Raw genomic sequence first — 23,592 nt, 5'->3', positions numbered from 1 at the left:
TTTATTCTTTATATATATTCTATTTCAAAAAACTTTAGAAAATGGTACCAAAAATATTTATTTGAATAATAATATTTCATTTTACCTTTTAGTTAATGATTAACATTCAAGACTTCATAACTTCTTTTATGAAGATACTTTTGATAACTCAGTTATTTAGCATTCACAATTGGTATGGTGAATTATGCTCAGCTAATAGTGATGCTGAATTTTTTTTTCTTAGAGTTAAGTAACTTCCAAGTTGGTTCTAAAATTTTGGTTCTAGTGTCTTGGTTCTAGTGAATAATAAAAAAAATTTATCTTTAGACAAATTTTATTAACCATAGTTAGTAAAAATAAAAGTTCATTATACATTTTTTATTTCACACAATAACTCTCACATACTAATATGGTTACAACTTCTTTGCACACTTACTAATATGGCTTTAATTTGTGCAGTATTAAATATATATAATAGGATGATCTTTCAATAAACTATACATCAAGCATGGTGACTAAAAAAAGAAAAAATATTTAAACATATTAAGATTTTTGTTATAGTTTAAATCCCACAAATAATCAAAGTTTGTTGATTTCAGTTACTAGCCATGTGTCTCATTTTACAAAGAACTCAAGACTAAACTGTTGTTTTTTTCAAAGACATAAATTAAGAAAAGAGGTACAAATATTTAATACTGAAATATTGGGTTGGGGAATAACTTTGTTTGGTTTTTTTCAAAGAGCTTCCTTTTAAAAAAAAACCATAATTATAACAATAAATTATTTAATTATGTATTTGCCGTTACTGTTTACAACCTTCTTCCACCTCTTGACCATTTTGTTGATGCCACTCCATTAAAAATTGCCCGGTCTGGTGTTGAAGAAGTTGTTGAGCCAGTTTTGAGGTTCTCTTCGACGTCGAAGTTAACACCCCTCATTTGATTTTACAAGGAGCGGAAAAAGGTGATAATCTGTTGGCGCAAGGTCTGCAGAGTACACTGGATGTTGAAGAACCTCACATTTGAGCTCTTGGAGTGTAGTTTCGACGACTTGTGCAACATGGGTTCTGGGGTTGTCATGGAGCATGTGACTTGGCCTTGTCGGTCAGGTCTTTTCAGTTGCATAGCTTCATTTATGTGGCGTAGTTGGACAATGTAGAGCTCCTTGTTGACCGTTGCATTCCTTTCAAGCATTTCCCAGTGTATCATGCTTTCCCAATCCCACCAAACGCAGATCATGGTCTTTTTCAGGTGGAGATCTTGCTTGACTCTCAGCGTTGGCGTGTCTCCTGGGGCCACCCACTCCTTTCTTTGTTTCATATTGATGTACAGGCACCATTTCTTATCTCCCTTGATGATTCGGTATAAAAAGTGCTGTTTATGGCCGCGTGTTTCTCGCTGGCGCCCAAGATTATGAGCAGCGATTTGAAGACGATTTTCTTTGTTGACTTCGTTAAGATTGCGAGGCACCCAGGCTCTGAGCTTTTTGGTGAATGCAATTGAGTGAAGATGATTGAGGATCATCTTATGATCGCAGTTCATTTTTTTGGCCGATTCACGACTTGTTTGGCAACCATCTTTCTACAAAAGTGTCTTGAGATGCTCCTTATTGAATTCTGTGGGTTGTCCGCTGAGAGGTATGTCTTCGAGGTCGAAGTTGCCGTTTTTTAACTTCGCAAACCATTTCTGTGCTGCGCGCTCACCTATGACACCTTCTCCATACACTTTGGATATGTCACAAGCGGTTTCAACTGCTTTTTGACAGCAATGATAAGCAAAGAAAAGTAGGTGTCTAAAATGCTGATTTTTGCCACCTGGGTATTCTATTTCTACGGGTGGAAAATAGGAAAAACTAAAAATATTCAAAACAAACAAATAACACAGTTCTGGAGAGCAGAAATAGCACTGTCTAATGAATACAAACACTTTGCTCAACAACAAACAAATCCTTTAAATAATCCTCTTTGGAAAAAAACTGAACGAACTTGTAATTTTCATTATAAAACGAATCTCTGATTAAATCTACAACTTTATTGTGTGTTTTGTTCAGCAAACCTTTGCTATCAACTGACAAACTTGGTAATTTAATGAGAGATTTGTTATGTAAAAAAAGTAATACTTGTGTGTAGTAGTTAATGTCTTTTGATACTGAAGTATGACAAGACCATGACTACAGCTCAACTTCAAAACATTTGAATTCAACTCTAAGGTAACTTTAAGACAAAACAAATCTTTATTGTACAATTACCAAACTTTTTGTTCTAAAATTCAGTTAAGCAGTTTCAAATCTAGATGCAAACTGAATCTTTAATAAAGTCAATTTTTTGAAAAAGACAGAGCAATTTACAATGTATTCCTGAACATCTCCTGAGTTTTTAAAGAGAAGACACCACAATGTCCTTTTGAGTTTTAGAGATTGTTTCTAAAAGTTGAGTTTGATTAACTCAATATTTTTTCTTTAAATTAAAGTTTCCTCATCAAACATCATGATCAGTCATCATCAATTAATTCCAAACTTAAAGCAGCTATTATTAACATCTTATGTTCAAATTTAGGACCTCTTTTTAGATATCAATAATTTTTTGAATTGATTTATCATATTGTCTCTGTATTGAAACCTAAAAACATCATTCAGCCCCAGACATCGATGTTCTTTTGATATAGTTAATGGTTGCTCTTCAGTTTTATGAGTTATAAGTTTCTTACAACTTCTTAAATTTTAATTACGTCAGTAGCTATATTATCTCATAGCTCTTGGTTTTTCCACTAAAGAAGCTCTTGATACTAAAATAGATTTTATATATGTTGTATTTCGTGACTTGTGGACAATCAATAAAGATTAGTATGTATATATTACAATTAGTATGTATATATTTTGAACATTATTAATCTTGATGGTATACTTTTGATGATTGATAATCCTGGTGATATACTTTTGAGGACTGGTAATCCTGATATACTTTTGAAAGCAAGTAACATGTAAGAAGAGCACATGAATTGTAAATATAAATTAGAAGTATTTTGTTTTAAATTCACCTTCATAACTCCACAGTCTACTAGAGTTGTTGAGGTCATCAATAATATTTTTTTGATTTTTGTTATATTTAAAACTTTTATGTTTTTTTTTTAATTTTATTTAACATCTGTAGCATAATGACACCTGCTGTTACTAATGTTCAAGTTTATTGGTGTTGCTTAGATTATGAAAGGGCGTGGGTGGTTTGTTTTATTGCAATAATGACTGATATAGTATAATGAAAGATAGCAAGGATGCATCCCTGACTAACGATGATAGCCATTTTTATCAGACTTGACAAAACATCATTGATGAATATATTGTGGCACTGAGGATGGAGTTTCGCCTACATTAGTCCACTATTTAATTTTATTTGGATCTTACAAAACCTTGATTTTTATTATCTTTATATATATAAATATATATATATATATATATATATGTATGTATTATATATATATATATATATATATATATATGTGTGTGTGTGTGTGTGTGTGTGTGTGTGTGTGTGTGTGTGTGTGTGTGTGTGTGTGTATGGTGGAGTATGTGTGTGTTGTGTAAGGTACTTTGTTTTGTTTGCGCATTACTTTATTTCATACTTATTCTTTTATTTTATATTATTACAAGTTATTAGTTTTGTTGTTGAGTTATCATATTTTTTATATACAATATGTTGTTGAGTTATCATATTTTTTATATACAATATGTTGTTGAGTTATCATATTTTTAGATCAACATCTCAACGTATATAGCATGACTACTTAGAGACAAACTGAAAGTTCATGGCTCAATTCCCATTATAAGCATTTTTTATTTTAACATTTTTGCTTCCAACAAGGCTGCAAGCAACAAATTTTTTTTTTTTTGTTTGTTTGTTTTTTTGTTATTCACCTCCAAGAAGGCCACTACAGATGAGGAGGCTACTTAATAGTGGTTATAACCCTCTCTCAACTCTATAACTCCGAAACACGAACCTCGACGAACAAGGCCGCTGTGTGTTTACTAACTCTAATTATTTGGAGAAACAAATAATTAGAGTTAGTAGTTGCTGGAAGAGAAAAGATGAAGATTGTAGAGCAAAATAATGATTGACAGACGACTTATAAGATTGCAAATTATATGAATCAGGAAAGCAAGATGAAGGAAGCGAATTCCAAACAACTGATGTTTGAGGAAAAAACTTGACAAATAAAAGTTTTTGAGGGATTTAGGAACAGTCACAGAAAAAGGATGAGACTTAATTAAATGACAAGTAACAGGAGAATGAATTTTAGTAGAGATGATGATGAAATGTTAGCTCTTTACAGCAGTGCCCATTATAATTTTTGTAGGAAAGAGAAAGAGAAGCAACATTACAACAATGTGATAATGGTTGGGAGTTGGCTGCAAGAGCAGGTCCAACTAGTTTACAATGCGTTTTTGCATCTTATTTAAAAGAGAAAGGGCATCATTAGAAGATCTGCCCCAGATATGGTAACAGTATTCCATACAAGGTTGTTATTTCTGTGTTTTTTATTCAATTTCTTTTTGACCTTGTATGTTGGTCATGATTTTCCCTAAAGAGTCTGAGTTTATCATTTCTACTGCATGAGTGGTTCCTATATTCTGTTATTATTTTTTTACTATACACTTTATTATAGTGTCTTCGTTTTGTTCTGGAAATCTGTTGAATATAAATTTTTATTTTTTTACCCTTCTTCTCTTCCTTATTACACATGGACTTGACAGCTCAGTCTAGCCCTTTGATGCAAACTTTTGCATTTTTTTAAATATATTTAAAACTTTCATATTTTTTTTAATTTTATTTTACACCTGTACATTATATTATTACACCTGCTATTAGTTCAAGTATATATCAAAAAATCTTCTTTGGACCTATTTTTAATATATTATATTATATATATTAGTATATATTAGAATATATTATTATATAAAGAATATATTAAAAGAATATATTAAAAGAAGCTCTAGTTCCAAAATTTTGAAAATATAAATTTGTAGTTCAATGAATTTTTTCCAATAATTTAAATTTAAAATTATTTTTTCAGTTTATTTTTTATTTAATTATAATTTATAAAATTTAAATAATAATAATTTAGAGACAAATTGCTGATCATGCAAAAGTTGTTTATGATAATATTGTTGGTAACGCTCACATTCGTGAAAACATTAAGATTATAGTTGAATTTCAAAAAAAACTTCAGGCAATGATAAATGAGGTATTACCCTAGTTATTATTAAGTAGTTTTTTTAGTTTATAGTTTATTAAAAAAGTCCTTGTAATTTTTAGAATAAATTATTTGTTTTTAGCCTCAAGACAGTCTTCCTGATATTTTTCTCTGGATGTTAAGTGATGGAAAGCGTGTCTCATATGCTAGAGTGCCAGCACAACATATTATATACTCGCAATCTGATTATGAGAGAGGTCGAGATTCTGGAAGAATGCAGACTGTATTACTGAAGGTTCTGATTCTTCTAAATTGACAATAAATTTTAAATTATAGTATTGTGTAATTTGTTAAAATTGTTTTTAGTACCCTGGAAAAAGAGGCACTGGATCAAAAGGCTGGAACATTCAAGCAAAGTTAAACATTCTGTTATGGCTTGGTTTGCATAAGCATAAAAAAGATTTCCTAAACAATGCTCCTAAAGGTTTCCAAATGGTACTAAAAATAACTGTTAATTTTCATTAAGTACTATAGTTTATACATATATATATATATATATATATATATATATATATATATATATATATATATATATATATATATATATATATATATATATACAAATATATATTTATATATATTTTTTATATTTTTTTATATTATTATTATTATTATTATTAATATCATTAATATTATTGTTATTATTATCATTATTAATATTATCAATATTATAATTATAATTATTATTTGCATTATTATTATTACTTACAGCCTAAATTTTGCTACAAACCCCTTGCACCACCTCCAAATCAACTTATTTATGGAGAACATAAAAATTTCATTCTACGAGCGCATTTATATCAAGCAAGAAGTTTAATTGGAAGTGACGCATCTGGCTTGTCAGGTTCAAATTCTTACTTGTTTTTTCAACATAATTTGTCAAGCTCTTTGATAAATATTGTTTTTAATATTTATTGGTTTTTATATATGTTTCTACTGGTTTTTCTTTATTGGTTATTGAAAATAATAGATGCATTTGCTCGTATTATTATTGGAAGTCAAGCAGCAGACACTCGTGTCATATGGGAAACACGTTCTCCTACATGGGATCAAATGGTTATCTTTAAAGATATAATTATTTGGGGAGATGTTGATACTTTGGCTGCAAACCCACCAACTATTGTAATTGAAATTTTTGATAAAGATATTGGGGTAAATGATTAAATCTCTTTAAATTTTTTGTGTGGCTTTTTTATATAGATTACTTTTATTGAAGTAAGTATAGTAACAATAACTATTCAACCATGAAAAAAAACTTTTTTTATTACTTTCAGATAAATTTTTTTATGAAATAGCAGATAAATACCAAAAGCCATTTATTATCTAAATATTTTTAAATAATTAATGGCTTTTGACATCTGCCTTGCATGATAATCAGAACCAGCATACTACATGTAAAAACCTCTTTTAATGTCTTGGTGGTTAAGTTAAACCACAAATAACATTGATTGGGCATTGCTTTTATCAAGAGCTATGGAATATAATGTTTTCATTTTTGTCAAAGTAGAGAACAACCAATTTTCTCCACAATTAGAATTGCATCTCTATTATAAACAGCACTTCACTGGTTGCAGGTGTATTATCCTGCTTTTAACTGCTACTTGCAAGAAAAGTTATTTCTTGCATTCACTAAACTATGAACATGTCAAATAGCATTTGATTAGTTTCTATTTTAGATTCCACCTAAATTTCTAAAATTTCAGATGAAATCCATTTTCTTTAAGAAAAGATGAAATCATCTCAAAGTTTTCTTTAAGAAGTTTCCTTCAATTATTCTACTTCCATTCTTTTTTCTTTTATAAACTTTGAAAAATGTTATTTAAAGCCGCTCTGCCTACTGCTAAAGCATTTTCTAAAATAAATAGTTGTTATATACTGGACTATTGACTATTGTAATTATCTCTTTTAAGAGCTCCTCTTAGATTTCACAGACTTATTGTAGATTTTCATTGATTTTCATCAAAGATTTCATAAGTTATTGTAGATTTTCATTAAGAAATTGCTAGTCAATAGGCCATTCATTATGGTGTCCCAAAAAACAACATTTTTGGAAAATATATGCTGCCACCCCCTTAATGTGTTCTATATGATAAAAAAACACTGGTTTCAAAATTATCAAAAAAAATCATGTTGAGTCTCAAATGAAGCGAAATTATATAGAAATTAAAAATTATAACTATATTATATAAAAACAAATATGTTTGACTTGACAGCATTAAAATTTTAGTTTATTAACTAAAAAAGAAAAAAGTGCATCTTAATAAGTTTTTTTTACAATATTTTTTTCAATGGAGTTTTTTATAATATAATTATTAGTTATGAAATTTTCGTATAATTACGCTTCATTTGAGACCCAATTTTTTTTGTTGGTAATTTTAGGAACTTGTTAAATGTTCAAAGTTATTGGGGGACCCCTAAAAACATTTTTGATTCGAAAATTTTTTAAAACCAGTTTTTTTTTATCATATAGAACACATTAAGGGGGTGGCAGCATATATTTTTCCAAAATGTTGTTTTTTGGGACACCCCACCATTCATCAGTAAAAGAATCCTATACTCTTTTTACAATGTACAAATCTGTTCTTTATAAGTAATATTAACAATTTGATTTTGTTTAATTTCTGATCTTGCTTTATAAACTGATACTTTGAAAGGTGTTAATTAAAGCTACTCTGTCTACTGCTAAAGTATTTTCTAAAATAAATAGCTGTTGTTACATACTTTAAAAAAAGCTACTCTGTCTACTGCTAAAGTATTTTCTAAAATGAATAGCTGTTGTTGCATTGTTGTTCTTTAAATATTTAAAGAACATCATTTTTAGAAAAATATTTCAATAACTGAAGTTAAAAAAAATAAAATTTTTATATGGTTGCTAACATTTTGGATGACTGTATATTAGAAGTGTAATTATGATAATATATGTCATAAATCATAAATGATTTTTTGTTACTTAAATAGTTTTTTTGCTTTCTAAAAGCAATAAAAATTTGTAAAATTAGTTTTGGAAAAATGTTCATTATGTACAATGTAGATAAGTTGTATTATGTACATTGTACATAATGTACATAATACGACTACCTGAAAATAAATAAACATGTTGGTTTGCATGTATTGATATTTTAATCTAAAAATGCGGTTTTCCAAAACATTACCAACTGCTTAAAAAAACAATCAAATTTTCATTTTTGTGGTCGGTATTGTATAAAAGAAATGATATTGACTTGAGATCACAGCACTGTTTTGGTAAGAGAACCTTATAATATTAATGATTTTTGTGTTATAATCAATTTTTTAAAGAACTTTTGTACTTTATAATGGCAGAAAACAAAAATAGTTTAGTTTTTTATGAATGCATTATCAAAAATTATAAGAAAAGAATCAAATAAATAGAAATTGCTTCAAAGTACTTATTTAGCAACTGAATTTTAATCAAGCGAGTTTTTTAGAAATGGAACATAAGAGCGAAAGGCCATGCAAAACACTGTCATTTCAGTCATGTCAAAAAAAATGTTTTTAACAGTGCTAACCAAAACAAAAACAAAATTTTTTTGTGTTTGACAGTTTGCAGGCTTTTTTCTTTGTTTTTAGAACAACTTTCATTGTTTTGTGTAGTAAAACTCTCATGAGAATAGATGCTTCTTTATTACTGCAAGTTGATGCAAAAAGACATCCTAATAACTTTAGCTTCAAAATCTGTTTTAGAAATTTTCTAGTTCTTCAATTCAATCAGAATAAACATCTATTTTGTATTTAACATTCTTTTTACAGTTTTTACAAAATTTTTACTCAATCTTCTATGATCTTTTTGAAATTTTATTTGTTCTAAAAAAAAATTAGCTCATTTTTATTGCAATTGTTTTATCGGTTTTCCTTGCTAAACACTTTTTTTTTGTTACTCAAAATTAAATTTTAAATTTAATTTTGAGTAACAAAAAAAAAAAAAAAGAACGGCTCCATCAAAAATTAAAACTTTTTTTTTATAAAATGCAAGTTAAATCGCAGCGATTATTTTTTAATAAACAAAATGAAGTACCTTTGCTTGAAGTTCTTCTGTTAAAATAAAGTTCTTTTTAGTTGTGACACATTTATTTAAAACTATTTTCGCATATTTTTATTGCTCTTTCTTTAAAGAAAAAAAAAGTACGAGAAAAAAAGTTGTAGTTGTTAAAAATTTAAATTAAAAAGAAAAAAATTCTTGAAAAGTTTTTTCAATGTTATAAAATTCTTTAAAAATGTATGTTTGAATTTTTTGAAAACAATAACTTGCAGGTTAATTATGAAATCAATTTTTTTTCCTTCATTGGTGATAACAATTTAAATATATCAACAAGAAAACTTATTAGTTGTAATCTCTGATTTAAAAAAAAAGTCAAAAAAATGATTTTGTTTAATTTTTTATGTGCAATGTTTTTAAAATTGTTTATCAATTTTTGAAAACTGTTATGTAAAGTATTATTTTTTAAGTTAATTATGTTAACTTAATGTATTTTTATAACTTATTATATATATTCAATATTTTAAACTTTGTACCTTTGTTAAATGCATTTAGATTTTTTAGGGTGATTCAGAATTTATAGGAAGAGCTCTATCACGCCCTTTGGTTAAGTTAGCACATGAGAAGTATGAGAAACCATTGTTTCCACCTGCATTAGAGTGGTTTGAAATTATGCGAGGTGAAGAAAGAGCAGGAGAATTGTTAGCTGCATTTGAATTATTGCAGGTTATAAATAATTATTGGAGGTTATAAATAATTATTGCAGGTTATAAATAATTATTGCAGGTTATAAATAATTTGGTTAAAACTAAAACTTGTCTTTTAAAATAAAAAAAATCTTTGAATTTAAATTTTTTGATTCTATTGTTATCATTTTAATTGTAGCTAAAATTTTTTAGTTTATTAAAATTTTCCATTGCAGCTTTTATTTACTTTCTAATCAGTTCAGATTTTATATTATATGATACTACATAATACATCGCATGACTATTATATGATACTGTATTATATATGGTACATGAACAAATATGATATGGTACATGAACAAAGAAATATAGGAAAGATTAGTTTACAGGAAAATTGGAAAGAATGAGTTATAATCCTTATAATAATATTCCTTAACCATTTATTTTTTGAAAATTTGATTTTTTTAATTGAAAGTTTTTGTTTCGATTAAAATCCTGAAAAAATGTATATAAAGTTTAAATCTTGAGCATAGCAAAAGAAATGTCACGATTTTGAAAAGAAAAATAATTGCAAACTTCTCATAGTAAAATATCCAGACCTAAGAAAATGAGTTAGAAAACTGGAATTGAATGGAAAAGCTTTTTTTTATATTTATTTTGAACTTGTTGTTAACTTAATTGAACAAGTCTATTTCTTTTTGCTTTTATTATGCGATAATTTTTATTATTATGTTACAACTGTCATTTACCTGATATAAATTATTGATTGATGATTCATCTCAAATTCATGGTTGATGTTTCATCTGAGTTTTCTTTCTACTAAATTTTTACTAAAGTTATACTATAAATAAATAAAACAAATCAAAAATCATCATTTTAAACTTGGTAATCATTATTATTAACCTTGAAATCGTTATTATTAACCTTGAAATATGGGCTGAGCTTAAACATGCCTGCAAAAACTCTAACAAAAAATGAAAACTAATACCAGTTAATTTTCAAGAAAAAATGACTGAAGGTCAATCACTCTTTTTAGTCAACAATTTAGTCAACAAACCCTTTTTTTTTAAATGGGAGTATAGCTATGGTCTTTTTTATATATATTTGTGTGTTTAAAAAAGTGTAATTTTTAGGTGGTTGAAGAAGGAAAATGCTTTTTACCTGATGAGGTAGAGCCTATCGACTCTCTAGATGGAAAGATTTTGCCAGTGCCTGATGGCATTCGACCTGTTATGAAGAAGCATAGAATTGAGGTAACATGTTAAATATGGTTTGCTTATAAATTCTTCTGATAAATGCTATAAAATATCATAGACATATAGTAAGTAATAAAAGTCTTTGTTTTATTTTATGGTTTTTTCTATTTTTCTGATTTACTTAAATCTTGATGCATGTTTAGATCTTTTTTAGGTATTTCTTGATTTCTTGTTTTTTTATCTGTACTTTATATTTAATTATTTTTAAATTGAATTTTTAAGATATTTAGTATTTTTTTAAGGTTTTATTTTGGGGTGTTCGAGAAATGAAACGTGTCAACTTGACCACAGTTGATCGACCACAAGTTGATGCTGATTGTGCTGGACATGTAGCTCAATCAACTGTTATTGTTAATGCAAAGCGAAATCCGAATTTCGCAAATCCTGTTGCCTACTTTGATGTGGTAAATACTGTTATTAGAGTTTAAAATAAATATTTTATTGTTACTTTTAGTTTTTTCTAAGATATTGCATATATAGATATTAACAACACAGACATCATGTATAGGTATTAAGAGTGCAGATGTTATGTCAATAAAACAGATCAATAATTAAATGGAACTCATATATTATTTTTTTTTTATTAGGTGTTTTATATGGTGTTATATTAACATAAAACCATAAATAAAATATATATACAACATAGGGTTAGCATTAGGTTAAAACTAATAAAAATATTTACTGACAATTGACTGCAACAGAGCTCTGAAATGCGAAAAAAATTATTAAACTGATGAAGCAAATTTAAGTTAGGGTAAAACTCTGGTTCCATTTAAAAATCAAATAGTAATAATAGAAATTAGAAAATATATATATTAAAGTTATCAACTTAACAATCAATGATAATTTTGCAAAAATGTTTATGTATTTAAAGATCAATAGTTCAATTTTTAAAATGTTATATGTTTGTAGGACTTACCTGAAAATGAACGTTATTGTCCACCATTAACAATTCGAGTTCGAGATTGCAGAACATTTGGTCGCTTCACACTAGTTGGAACTCATGTTGTTAATTCTCTTCATAAATACTTGCAAGACCCAGATCAGTACAAGTATATTGCTGAGCTCAGAAAAACTGGTATGCACTTTTTTTTTATAATTAATTTTTTTAAATTAGCTTTTATGGGAGAGCACTAATTAAACTTTATTTCCACAAGGTGATTTTCAACAAAGTGATTTTCAGCAACATTTCAACAAATTAAAAGTAGCTTATCATTAGCAATAAAAAATATTTAGATGCTTTTTCCAAGTATTTTAGTTCAAAATATTTTAGATATAATGAATTTTTAGTATTTTCGAAAAACATACTTTCCAGTTAATTGCAAAAACTTATTTTTTAAAACTCTGATTTTTATAACTGGTCAACCTTAACTGAATAGAATTTTTTTTGGGAAGTCAAAACAGTAATTTTGATCATTCGGGCGGTAGTTGGCAAACGATCGCCCGTTATTTTGCACACTAAATTTACATCTTTAAGTATATTTACTTATTAATTTTAAAGTTATTGTTAATTAAAAAATTTATATTAGTTAAGTTTAGGAATTTCCAGAAAATTTTTCTTTATTATTTAATCATCAGCAGGTGTGTAACCAGAAAATTTTAGAAAAAGGTTTTTGAAAAAAAATCCAGAAACTTTTAAATATATTTTTAATAATAAATTTAACACAATGTTTCTAACAACAAACATGACAACAACACAATGTTTCTAACAACAAATATGACAACAACACAATGTTTCTAATTAGAATTTGGCTACATAACAGTTTTGATTATAACAATATTTTTGACCAAAATTTTTGAATACAAGAAAGAAAAGAATTTTTTTTTCAGAAATATAATAGTTGATATTTTAGATTGATTTTTTATGCAGCATTGCTTTCTAATTAATTTTTATTTAGTTATTTACAATTAAATGCAATATTTTTCATTTAAATATAAATTGAAACTTAAAAAAGAAGCAGAAGTTTAAGTCCCCCAAAAATTTTACTCATGATCATGATCAATCATTTTAATCATGAAAAGTATTCTTACTGACAGAAATGGAAAAATTAAATTTTTTACTCAAGTAAAAGTACTGTAACTTGAGTGAAATTTTGCTCAAGTATATGTAAACATTACCGGTAGAAAATTAGTTTAATCAAGTAAAAGTAAAATGTTGCTCCATAAAAATTACTCAAAATAAAAGTAACAGCGTTAATTTATTTGACAGCATGATAGTGTTGTGGATGTCACTATTCTATTGCGACTTCATCATGGCTGATAAAACTGTAAACACAGCAGAGTCTACATTAATCTACTAAAATTTAAGTCAATTTAAAAATTGGATGCTATTAAAATTTAAATCAGTTTAAAAAGGCAAATCCAATTTAAATTGAATTGAAATAGTGTGCCGTTGAGCATACATTTATCCATGCATATAGGTATCCATATATCAAATGAGGTTTAATGTTTGGCTAGGCACTCTATTAATCAATAAAAATTTTTTTCTAGATTTGAAATTAAAAAAAATATTTGGTATCATAAAATCAAATGCCCCTCTCCCTTGCAACAGATCGTTACAAAATTGTTTGTAACGTGACTTAATTTGTGAACAACCCATAACTTCACTAAAAACATTCGTGAAAACTATTAGGAAACAAAATTATAAATAGGTGCTGTTTTTGATTAAATAAAAGCTTAATAAATATTTTTATTCATTGACATATATGATTTAAAATGTAGCAAAATACAATACTCTGAACAATAATACAAAAAACTACTCAATAACAGTAACACAAGTAAATATAATTTGTCACTTTACATGTTAGTTTCGATCCCCTGGAGCTGGAGGAATAAAAGTTTGATTTTCACAAAATAAAATATTATTTTGTTTGTTTAGTTGTATTTTTTTTATTGAAATAATGACTTAGGAGCAAAAAAGTTTGTATTTGTTTTTAAAGCAAATAGTTTATCACTAAAAACATTTGTTAAAATTATGATTATATAAAAGTTGTTGTCCAATATTTTCCAATGTCATTAAAGTTAGCATTAAAAGCAATTGTTAAGTGGTTTTTTAAATATTTATATTTTATTTTTCACTATAAAAAATTGTAACAACTCTTAAAATTACACTAGTTTTAATTTTCCATAAAAATTGTAATTTTTTGAAATTTTTCCTCTCCTCTAATTTGATACTGCTTTGCAGCTCAATAATTTGTGCTTATCCATCTTTTTAGTTATCCATCTTAGTTATCCATCTTAGTTATCCATCTTAGTTATCCATCTTAGTTATCCATCTTAGTTAAGTAAACATATATTTAATTAGTTAATTAAATCTCTTAAAATAAAATTGGGGTAACAAATAAAGAATGGTTTTAGATAAGTTCAAAGTTAAGATATAAAGAATAGTAAACCCAAAGACTAATTTATAGTCTCACCCATACGTTTTTTAAATATATTTATAATAGTTTATTTTTTCCATTTTAATTCCTATCTAGTTAGGATAACACACAATAAACATTATAGCTACCATGACAACCTTGTTTTAATAAATAGTCTTTAGTATATATGAGAAATAAGATAATTATAATTTAATATTTTTCATTATATAAGAGAAAATTAAAATGAAATTTATAACAACAAAATATATATAAGAAGTAGGAAATAAAGTTTTGAAAAAAGAAAATATAAGAAAATATAAATTTTAAATCTAGAATATTTGATCTAGAGATTCTACCTTTTTTTTCTTCTAGCTATATATAAATAAGAATAATAATAAAATAAGAAAAGACTAAAACCAAAACAATACTAAATGTTTATAACATATAGAAATTCTATCTATGGAGGGTTATTGAATATAAAAATACTTCATTTAATTTCAAATTATTTAAAAGTCATTTCAGTTCTAATCATATTGACGCCATGTTTTAATTTTAACAATGATCTAGTTTATAATCGTGATGAATGTCAAAAAATTAATATTGACAATAAAACTTTTTCTGTGATTTCCTTTAAAAAAAAGTTCAACCTAAGTCCTCTAAAATTAAACCATCTCAGCTAAGTAGTTATAAAGTTGCTGTTGCACAATTTTATATTATCATTTATTACAATTATATATTATTATTAATTATAATAATGAAATTATTTATAATTTTTATGCAAATATTAGGTTTTTCATAAATGAAAATATTTTTCAGTTGGTAAAAAATTTTTAATATGCCTTAACCCTTATACATTTCCATAAACTCATGGAAATGTATAAGGGGATGTGTGACCATGTATATATTTTGTTGATATGTAGTAAAAGTTCATATATAATGAGAAATCAAATATTTAGGTAATGATACATGTGTCATTCTTTATATGCTAATTAAATATAAATTAGAAATAAATTAAATGTTATATATTTTAGGAAAAACAGAAATTTGTTTTTCCTAAATTATATAACATTTATATAATTAAGGAAAAACAAATTAAGAAAACAAAATTTAGGAAAAACACATATAAAAGAGAAAGAGATGTGACCTTATGTTGATGGAGCAAAAGCTCAAGGTCAGCAGCTAGAGTGGGTCCAACAACATTTTCAATGTGTATTTGAACCTTGTCTAAAAGAGAGAGGGCTTCATTAGAAGAGCCGGCCCAAATATGATAACTGTATTCCATATAATGACAAATATATATAGAGGTAAAAAACGAAATTTGGAGTTTGAAATGGCAAGCATAAAAGACAACCTTGTTTGGGGATTTAATCTTTTTTTTTTTAATGAAGACAAAATTTGAATTTTGATTAAATCGTTTTTACAGAAATATTGATAGGATTGAAACATTGGTTGGATGGTTTTGACCATGTTTTTAGTTTTAGGCATCAGTTTTCATTTTTTTAATTTCCAAATATGTTCTCTAATCGTTGCAAATTTAAACAATGATTTATTTAAATTTACATATTAAAACTTTCTCTTTTCCTTCTTTTATAATTTACATTTTCTTTAGAGGAAGACTTTTCTAGATCAGATTCTCCTGCACTAAAAAAACAAGCAATGGTAGAACTTTATGATGATCCATTAGAAGAACCAGAACAAGATAAAGAAGACGTTCCTCTTATAGATCCAAAAATAAAAAAGGTAATTTCTACGTTAAATTTTATTCAATTTTTATTTTTGCTATACAATATATTTTACAAAAACTACTTACAAAAGTGTGAGACTTTGAGTAAAAAACTTTGGTTTCTCTTAAATAAAATCAAACTGAAATAATTATTAAAATTTTTTTTTTTCTCAATTCAGTGTATTACATATTACCTGTTAATTTAGAAGTTAAGTTGAAATGAGTGATTTAATATAGTGATGAAGTCAAATAAATCATCATAAAACAACAGCAATATTTAAATTTCAAAATGTTAAATCTTGTCTTCAAAATTTCAATATGTCAAACACTCTTTAGTTTTTATTTTGTCAATTTTTACTTTGTCAAAACAAAGTAAAAAGTAAAAATTGTTGCAAAAAAGTATTGGAATTTACATTGTGATAAAAAAAACCATTATGTTATTTTTGGAGTTAGTTGAATCAATGTAGAAACAAGTTTTTCTATACTATATTATTATATAAATATATAATGAATATATATTTATATAATAAATATTTATTTATATAATGAATATATATTTATATAATAAATATTTATTTATATAATAAATATATATTTATATAATAAATACATATTTATATAATAAGTATATATTTATATAATAAATATATATTTATATAATAAATATATATTTATATAATAAATATATATTTATATAATAAATACATATTTATATAATAAATATATATTTATATAATAAATATATATTTATATAATAAATATATATTTATATAATAAATATATATTTATATAAAACCAAAGAAGGACATTAAGTATTAAGTTTGTTTTTTTTTAAACATTTTTTTGATGTAATCTTAAACAGTAATGTAATGTTTAAACTTTGTCCTTTTTTAAATGTCTATATAATTAATTATTTTTAAATTAGTTTTATTATGTTTATAGTTAAGTTATTTTTATTTTTAAGCTCATTAGTTTTTCTTTAATAAAAAAAAAAGTTAATTTGATATTTAAAAAAAGTTAATTTAGTATACTGTTTTTATATGTTGCATTATACATATACATATATTATCTTTATTATTTGTACCTATATTATATTTACATAATATTTTAAAACTATTACATATAATTGTGTATCATATTTATATATATATATATATATATATATATATATATATATATATATATATATATATATATATATATATATACATTTATATATATATATATATATATATATATATATATATATATATATATATATATATATATATATATATATATATATATATATATATATATATATATATTTACATATCTTTATGTAAATATAATACATAGTTATTGTATTTATTTGTTTTGTAATGGTTTTTTTTTCACAACTATGAACTACTATTTAGTCACAGATATTTTGTCAGCAATACTGTATGTTTTTTAAAAAAAGATCATTTATAATAATGAGAGAGAAAAGTTCAAAAAAATTTAAAAACAATCTATGATTTTCCAAATCTTATAAAATGTTTAATCAAAACATTTTCTCGTGCTCATTATCCTCTTTATCCTCATAATATATTTTTCTCTTAGAGGTCATATTTCAAAGACTTGAGAAATCTTTAATAATGTCATAATTAACAGGTTTATTTGTTTCTACTGCTGATTTGTTACCTATAATAACTGAGAAGTAAAAACCGAAATAATTGGGGTGACATATTGTTTCATATCTACATTTATGATTATCTTATTACAAAGCTATTTGTTAGTGATTCAATAACGTATTCCAATCTTTTTTCCAGATTTTTATTGAAAAACCACAACTTTAAACAGTTGATCTTTAGTATAATTTTTCTTCCCTCATTATGGTGCTTTAGGTGGCTGGTGAATTTAAACTAAAATCTATTTTCCATATTATTGTTTCTATAATTTTAATTTTCATATATCTAATAATTTAACATATTTGCTGTGGTATTACATTATGGCTTTTAAGATTATTTCATCATATAAAAACCATATAAAAAGTCCACTGAAAACTCAGCATCACCATGGTTTCATCACCATGGGTTTTTTTATGCTTTGCTAAGATTTTGGGTTTCTTTATTGGGCTTACCACTTGTAATCCTTTTTATAAGTCTTATAAGTCTTTTCTTTAAAAACTTATTTTTCCTTGTTCTACTGTTGTCATATATAGGCATAATCTTTTAATGATGCCCTTTTTCTTTTAGACAAGATGCAAAAACACATTGTAAACATAGTTGGACCTACTCTAATAACTTTAAGTTGTAAGTTCTCTTTCTCCTTTCTGCAAATGCTACCGTTGCTCTAAAAGAACTATTGTTTTGTGTTGCACCTACCAAATAGGAAAAAAGTTTTTTTTTGTGACTATTTAATTAAGTTATTTTACAGTGATTGTGATTTTTATAACCACATACAAGTCCTAAAATAGGATGTTTAAAATATTTTTTAAATTTCTGTTTAAAGTTGACAATTACAGCATCATCAATTAATGTTGGTGATGACAACATGTCTGCTTGATAAAAATATAATTATAATTGAACTTATAAAAGTTTATGCGGTTGTAACTATTACATTTTAATATTATACTTTTAATGACATTTTTTAATACAATGATTTTAATTTTTTAGCCACGCGAACTTCCTATTAAAAAAGTAGATATTGAAGATGAAGACGATGAAAGCTCTTTAGATTGGTGGTCACGTTATTATGAAACTATTAAAGACACAGAACGAGAAGAAGAAGATAAAAAGGCAAAAGAAAAACAAGTTAAACCTGAAGTGGGAAAGAAAAATAAGAATAAGTTTAGTGATGGTCTTGACATGGAAGTAGAAAAACGTTCTAAAAAATCTAATCCTAAAATTACACGACTTAAGGTAATTTACTTACAATGTTTTTTAGCTCTTACTATATATATATATATATATATATATATATATATATATATATATATATATATATATATATATATATATATATATATATATATATATATATATATATATATATATATATATATATATGAACATATTTGAAAGAAAAACACAATATTTTTTAATCTTGACATTTTTCGTAGTTAACATACTACATTTTCAAAAGATAAAATTACAATTTAAAACTCTGGATATAATTATAAAATCAAAATTTGAAGACATTACAGAGAAATATTAACATGGAGTTATTCTCAAACATTATAAATGGAGTTATTCTCAAATATTATAAATGGAGTTATTCTCAAACATTATAAATGAAGTTATTCTCAAACATTAAAAATGGAGTTATTCTCAAAGCATAGGCCCAAAATATTAAGATAATATGAAGTTTTTGGCATCCAAACATATATTACGCATAAATTTTCTTAGCTAAATCAAAAGATATACATGTTGCGGTCAGACAAAACCATTTGTTGCGTTCTGATATTCTGTATTTATAACAAAAATGAGTACATATATTTGTCCAAAAATATGTTTTTACAATGTTTAACAGAAATGGTATATGAAGACACTCACTTAAGCTACTTAAATAGTTGACAAGGTGTTCTTTTGGGAAGTGGTGGATAGATCCAACAATTTTGGGAGGTGGCCATACACAAACAATTTCCTTATGAGAGTACACTAAAATGTCCTCAATTGGAGGGTATGTGTAATGATCAAGTGTTAACAGTCTTAAGTATAAAAGTCTTTGGTATAGTGAATGTTTTTAAAATTTTTCTAATCTCAACAGATGTCATTTTAAAAATAATATGGCCTATGAATTGTAAAAAAAAAAAAAAAATAAAGATGTTTATGTTTAAGTCTTATTTTATGTACTTTGATGATTGTCTTAGAGACTTATTACTGTTATTATTATTAGGGAGACTATTAATTGTATTTTTGATGATACGCTTCCATCATTTTTGAAGATGGCTGATGTTTTGCCTTACTTTAAAAAGGACAGTCTAATCAATATGTAAAGCTAGCATCTAATAATTATAATTTTTGATCTATCAAAAGTTTTTCAATTTTTTTTATACCAGCAAATTTTTCTATTGTTTGAACCTTAATTAGATGGCTGATTGTGTGTAAATTGAAAATGAGCACTTTGAACTTGCTTCACAAAGCAGTGTCTCAAAAAAGCATTAGTAAAAACTGTTGCATGATTTCAGTAAAGAGTATTTTTATAACTTTCTTAAACCCACCACTCCACTGTTCAAAAGTAACTTCATCTGCACCATCCACCAGTTCCAACCAGCATTCAGTAAACTTGTCATGTTGGTATTCCCACAATGTTTACAAAAAAGAAACATAAACTCTTTGTGGGATGGATCGAAAATAAAATTTTGATGTATGGGTTAACCAAGTATTGTGGCGAGTGAGTTGATCATAAATTAAAAATTTGCATGTATAGCACACATGCATACATTTTCTGGAATTTCTCTTTGAAGCTTAACATAAAATGGTCTGCTGGAAGCGAGTTTTGAAAATTTCACAGACACACTAACATTGTCATTCTTGAATATTTCAAATGCTTTGTTCAGTGTGAATAGCAAATGACAAGTTTATCTTTTCTACCAAGTGACTTTACTGATAGTAACATCTTTGATGCCAGGTGCCTGACAGAAAATATTGTCGTGTTCATAAAATGTATGAATTAGTAAAGTGAGACAATTATTCTGGTCTACAAGTGTACTACTTGGTCCATCATTACTCATTAACTGCTCGCAAACTAATCCTTTTGCCCACTTCTACAAACACAACCCGCCAACAGTCTTCATCCGTTCATAAACTCTTCATAACTTTGTTCACTGCCTTAACAAAATATTGTGGTGTAAAAAATGTTTGCCAATCGATGAATGTACTTTCTGCCTCTCTCTTCCTTTTTTTTTTGCTTCTCTGTCCTTTTTTACGTCTAATTGATCAGGTGTCATGTTTTGTCTCAAGGAGCGTACTCGGTTCATTTCTTTCACTTTGTAATCTGGATAAGAGTCACAAAATTTTATGAATCTAGATCCCATATCTAAAATAAAGTAGTATTAAAATATAAATTATGACAAACAAGCGCTTAAATGGTTAATCCAAATTAATTTCCTTAATTGTTAACTTTTGTTAACAGTTGTTTACAATTGTTTGATACGCTGAATTTAAAAACATAAAAAATACAGATATTTGTTTATATAGGTTTTTTAATTTGTTTATCTTTATCAATTATCTGTATTTATATTTATTAATATCTTAATTAATAGTCTTTTTTTTTACTTTTTTTTTAATGTAAAAGTCAATTTAGTTACTGCCTAACTTTGCTCACTTTAAATATGTTATTTAAAAATGCACTTTTTATTACTTGCTTTAAAACATGATAACAAGTATATTAAATAGTAAATGATTACGTAAAAATGATTGGATATCAAACTTGCAAAATGTGTATATATTTGTATATATTGTATAAATTATCATTATAAGTAAGTGCATAAATGCACTTACTCTTTACTTAAATACTTTTTGAGCAAAAGGATGAAAATAGTAATAACTCTTAATAGTAATAATAATATATTTAAAATTAATATATTAAGAAATATTATAATAATATTATTATAATAATAATATATAGTAATAGTAATAGTAAAATTAATTAATTATATGCAAATAGTGTGCAATTTAATTATATGCAAATTAGTATGCAAATGTTCGAATTAAGGTATGCCCTAAGTTAGAAATACTTCACTATGTCACATTCAGACATTTTATGCATTTAGACATTTAGACAAAGACGTTCAAACATTGTATGTTGCATTAAGAAACTTCATGTTGCGTACAGAAATGTTGCGTTCAGACAACTTTAAAAATCATGTCATTTAACAACATAAAATATTGAATGATAAGTTAAAGTTATAATCATAAATATATCGATGCTAATTACAACTTATATAAATTTAACATTACAAATGTCACGAAAAAATTGCAGAATAATAATAAGTTATTAATCATTTATTAATAATGGTGTTGCGTTCAGACAAAAAATATTTTAAACATAAATAACTACAAAACAACAGATAAGCGTGATTATGACCTTGTGTTGAAGAAAAAATAAAGAGTAAGACTTGCAGTACAAAATAAAACACTTAAACAAATAAAAATATGTTGTAATTAGATGTATTCTGCTAATCTAATTACCCCATATTTACAAATTTAAATTTTATTGTTATTATATATTTTTAATTAATGAAATATGAAAATGTATATATATATATATATATATATATATATATATATATATATATATATATATATATATATGTATTTATATATATGTATATATATATATATATATATATATATATAATATATATATTTGAATATTGTAAATATATGTATAGAAATAATGTTTGTATATATACAAAACACGTATTGGTAGACTGTCAATATTTAAGGTAAAATTTACTTTTTTAAATCATTTTATTTATTAGAAAAAAGTAGATACAAAAATATCCTTTCACTTTTTAAAAAACAGCTGATTTCTTATAAATAATATTTTATTGATAAATTTTTGTTAAATTATATTTCTCCAATACACTTTGATGGAAAGAAAATTATGAAAGTTAAGTAAAAAACTGATATAGTATCATCTTTACTTGATCAATGGTAAAGTCAATCAATCGAGCGATTCAATGGCTAAAATGCTTTTGCATATCCAACTATTATTCATAAAAACAACTTTTTTAAAAAACCGAAGTGTTTATGAAAATTTCAATTTTAATATTGTACCAGAGAAAAATGCTGAAAAAGAAATTTTAAAGATTTTAAAAAGTTTTCAAAGATTAAAATTTGAAAACTCTATTAGTTTAAACTAAAAGTTAAATTATAGTAGCAACTACACAACACACACATGTGTGTGTATATATATATATATATATATATATATATATATATATATATATATATATATATATATATATATATATGTATATATATATATATATATATATATATATATATATATATATATATATACAGTAGCTTGCCATATTATTAGACTTAGACAAAAAAACAGACATAACACTGCTCAAAATCTTTGCTCCTTACATAATCTTTTTTTCGTTCATTATTTTTTACTTTGGCAACATTGCCAAAGATGTTATTTCATAAATGGCAATATTGCTCATATCTTTTATTGTCATTCTTACCATATGTTGACAGTTTTAACAGAATATTGCATAGAATGGTTGTGTGAGGTGTTTCTTTCTACAAACAAAATTATTGGAATACCTCGTAGTGAAGGTTATTTTGTGACTAGTATCATATATTTTATTAATCACAAAGGTGTGTATATCTTAATACTCATATTTTCTAAACAAAAATGTATAAAAT

At 25.3% G+C, this 23,592-nt stretch overlaps 1 protein-coding gene across 1 annotated transcript in view; it reads left to right on the top strand.

Annotated features, from left to right (window-relative positions):
- The window catches only part of LOC100204322 (otoferlin), an 81,530-nt gene that overhangs the window by 32,635 nt on the left and 25,303 nt on the right, over window positions 1-23,592 (top strand). The window contains exons 20-30 of the mRNA XM_065809937.1: window positions 5,097-5,216; window positions 5,308-5,460; window positions 5,532-5,660; window positions 5,937-6,069; window positions 6,196-6,377; window positions 9,784-9,945; window positions 11,039-11,158; window positions 11,404-11,565; window positions 12,074-12,239; window positions 16,130-16,260; window positions 18,880-19,125. Coding sequence (XP_065666009.1) covers window positions 5,097-5,216; window positions 5,308-5,460; window positions 5,532-5,660; window positions 5,937-6,069; window positions 6,196-6,377; window positions 9,784-9,945; window positions 11,039-11,158; window positions 11,404-11,565; window positions 12,074-12,239; window positions 16,130-16,260; window positions 18,880-19,125 — 1,704 coding nt within the window. The remainder of the gene's footprint in view (window positions 1-5,096; window positions 5,217-5,307; window positions 5,461-5,531; window positions 5,661-5,936; window positions 6,070-6,195; window positions 6,378-9,783; window positions 9,946-11,038; window positions 11,159-11,403; window positions 11,566-12,073; window positions 12,240-16,129; window positions 16,261-18,879; window positions 19,126-23,592) is intronic.

This window comes from Hydra vulgaris, chromosome 11 (assembly GCF_038396675.1).
Source record: "Hydra vulgaris chromosome 11, alternate assembly HydraT2T_AEP".
NCBI lineage: Eukaryota > Metazoa > Cnidaria > Hydrozoa > Anthoathecata > Hydridae > Hydra > Hydra vulgaris.
This window is presented reverse-complemented; position numbering and strand designations above follow the sequence as displayed.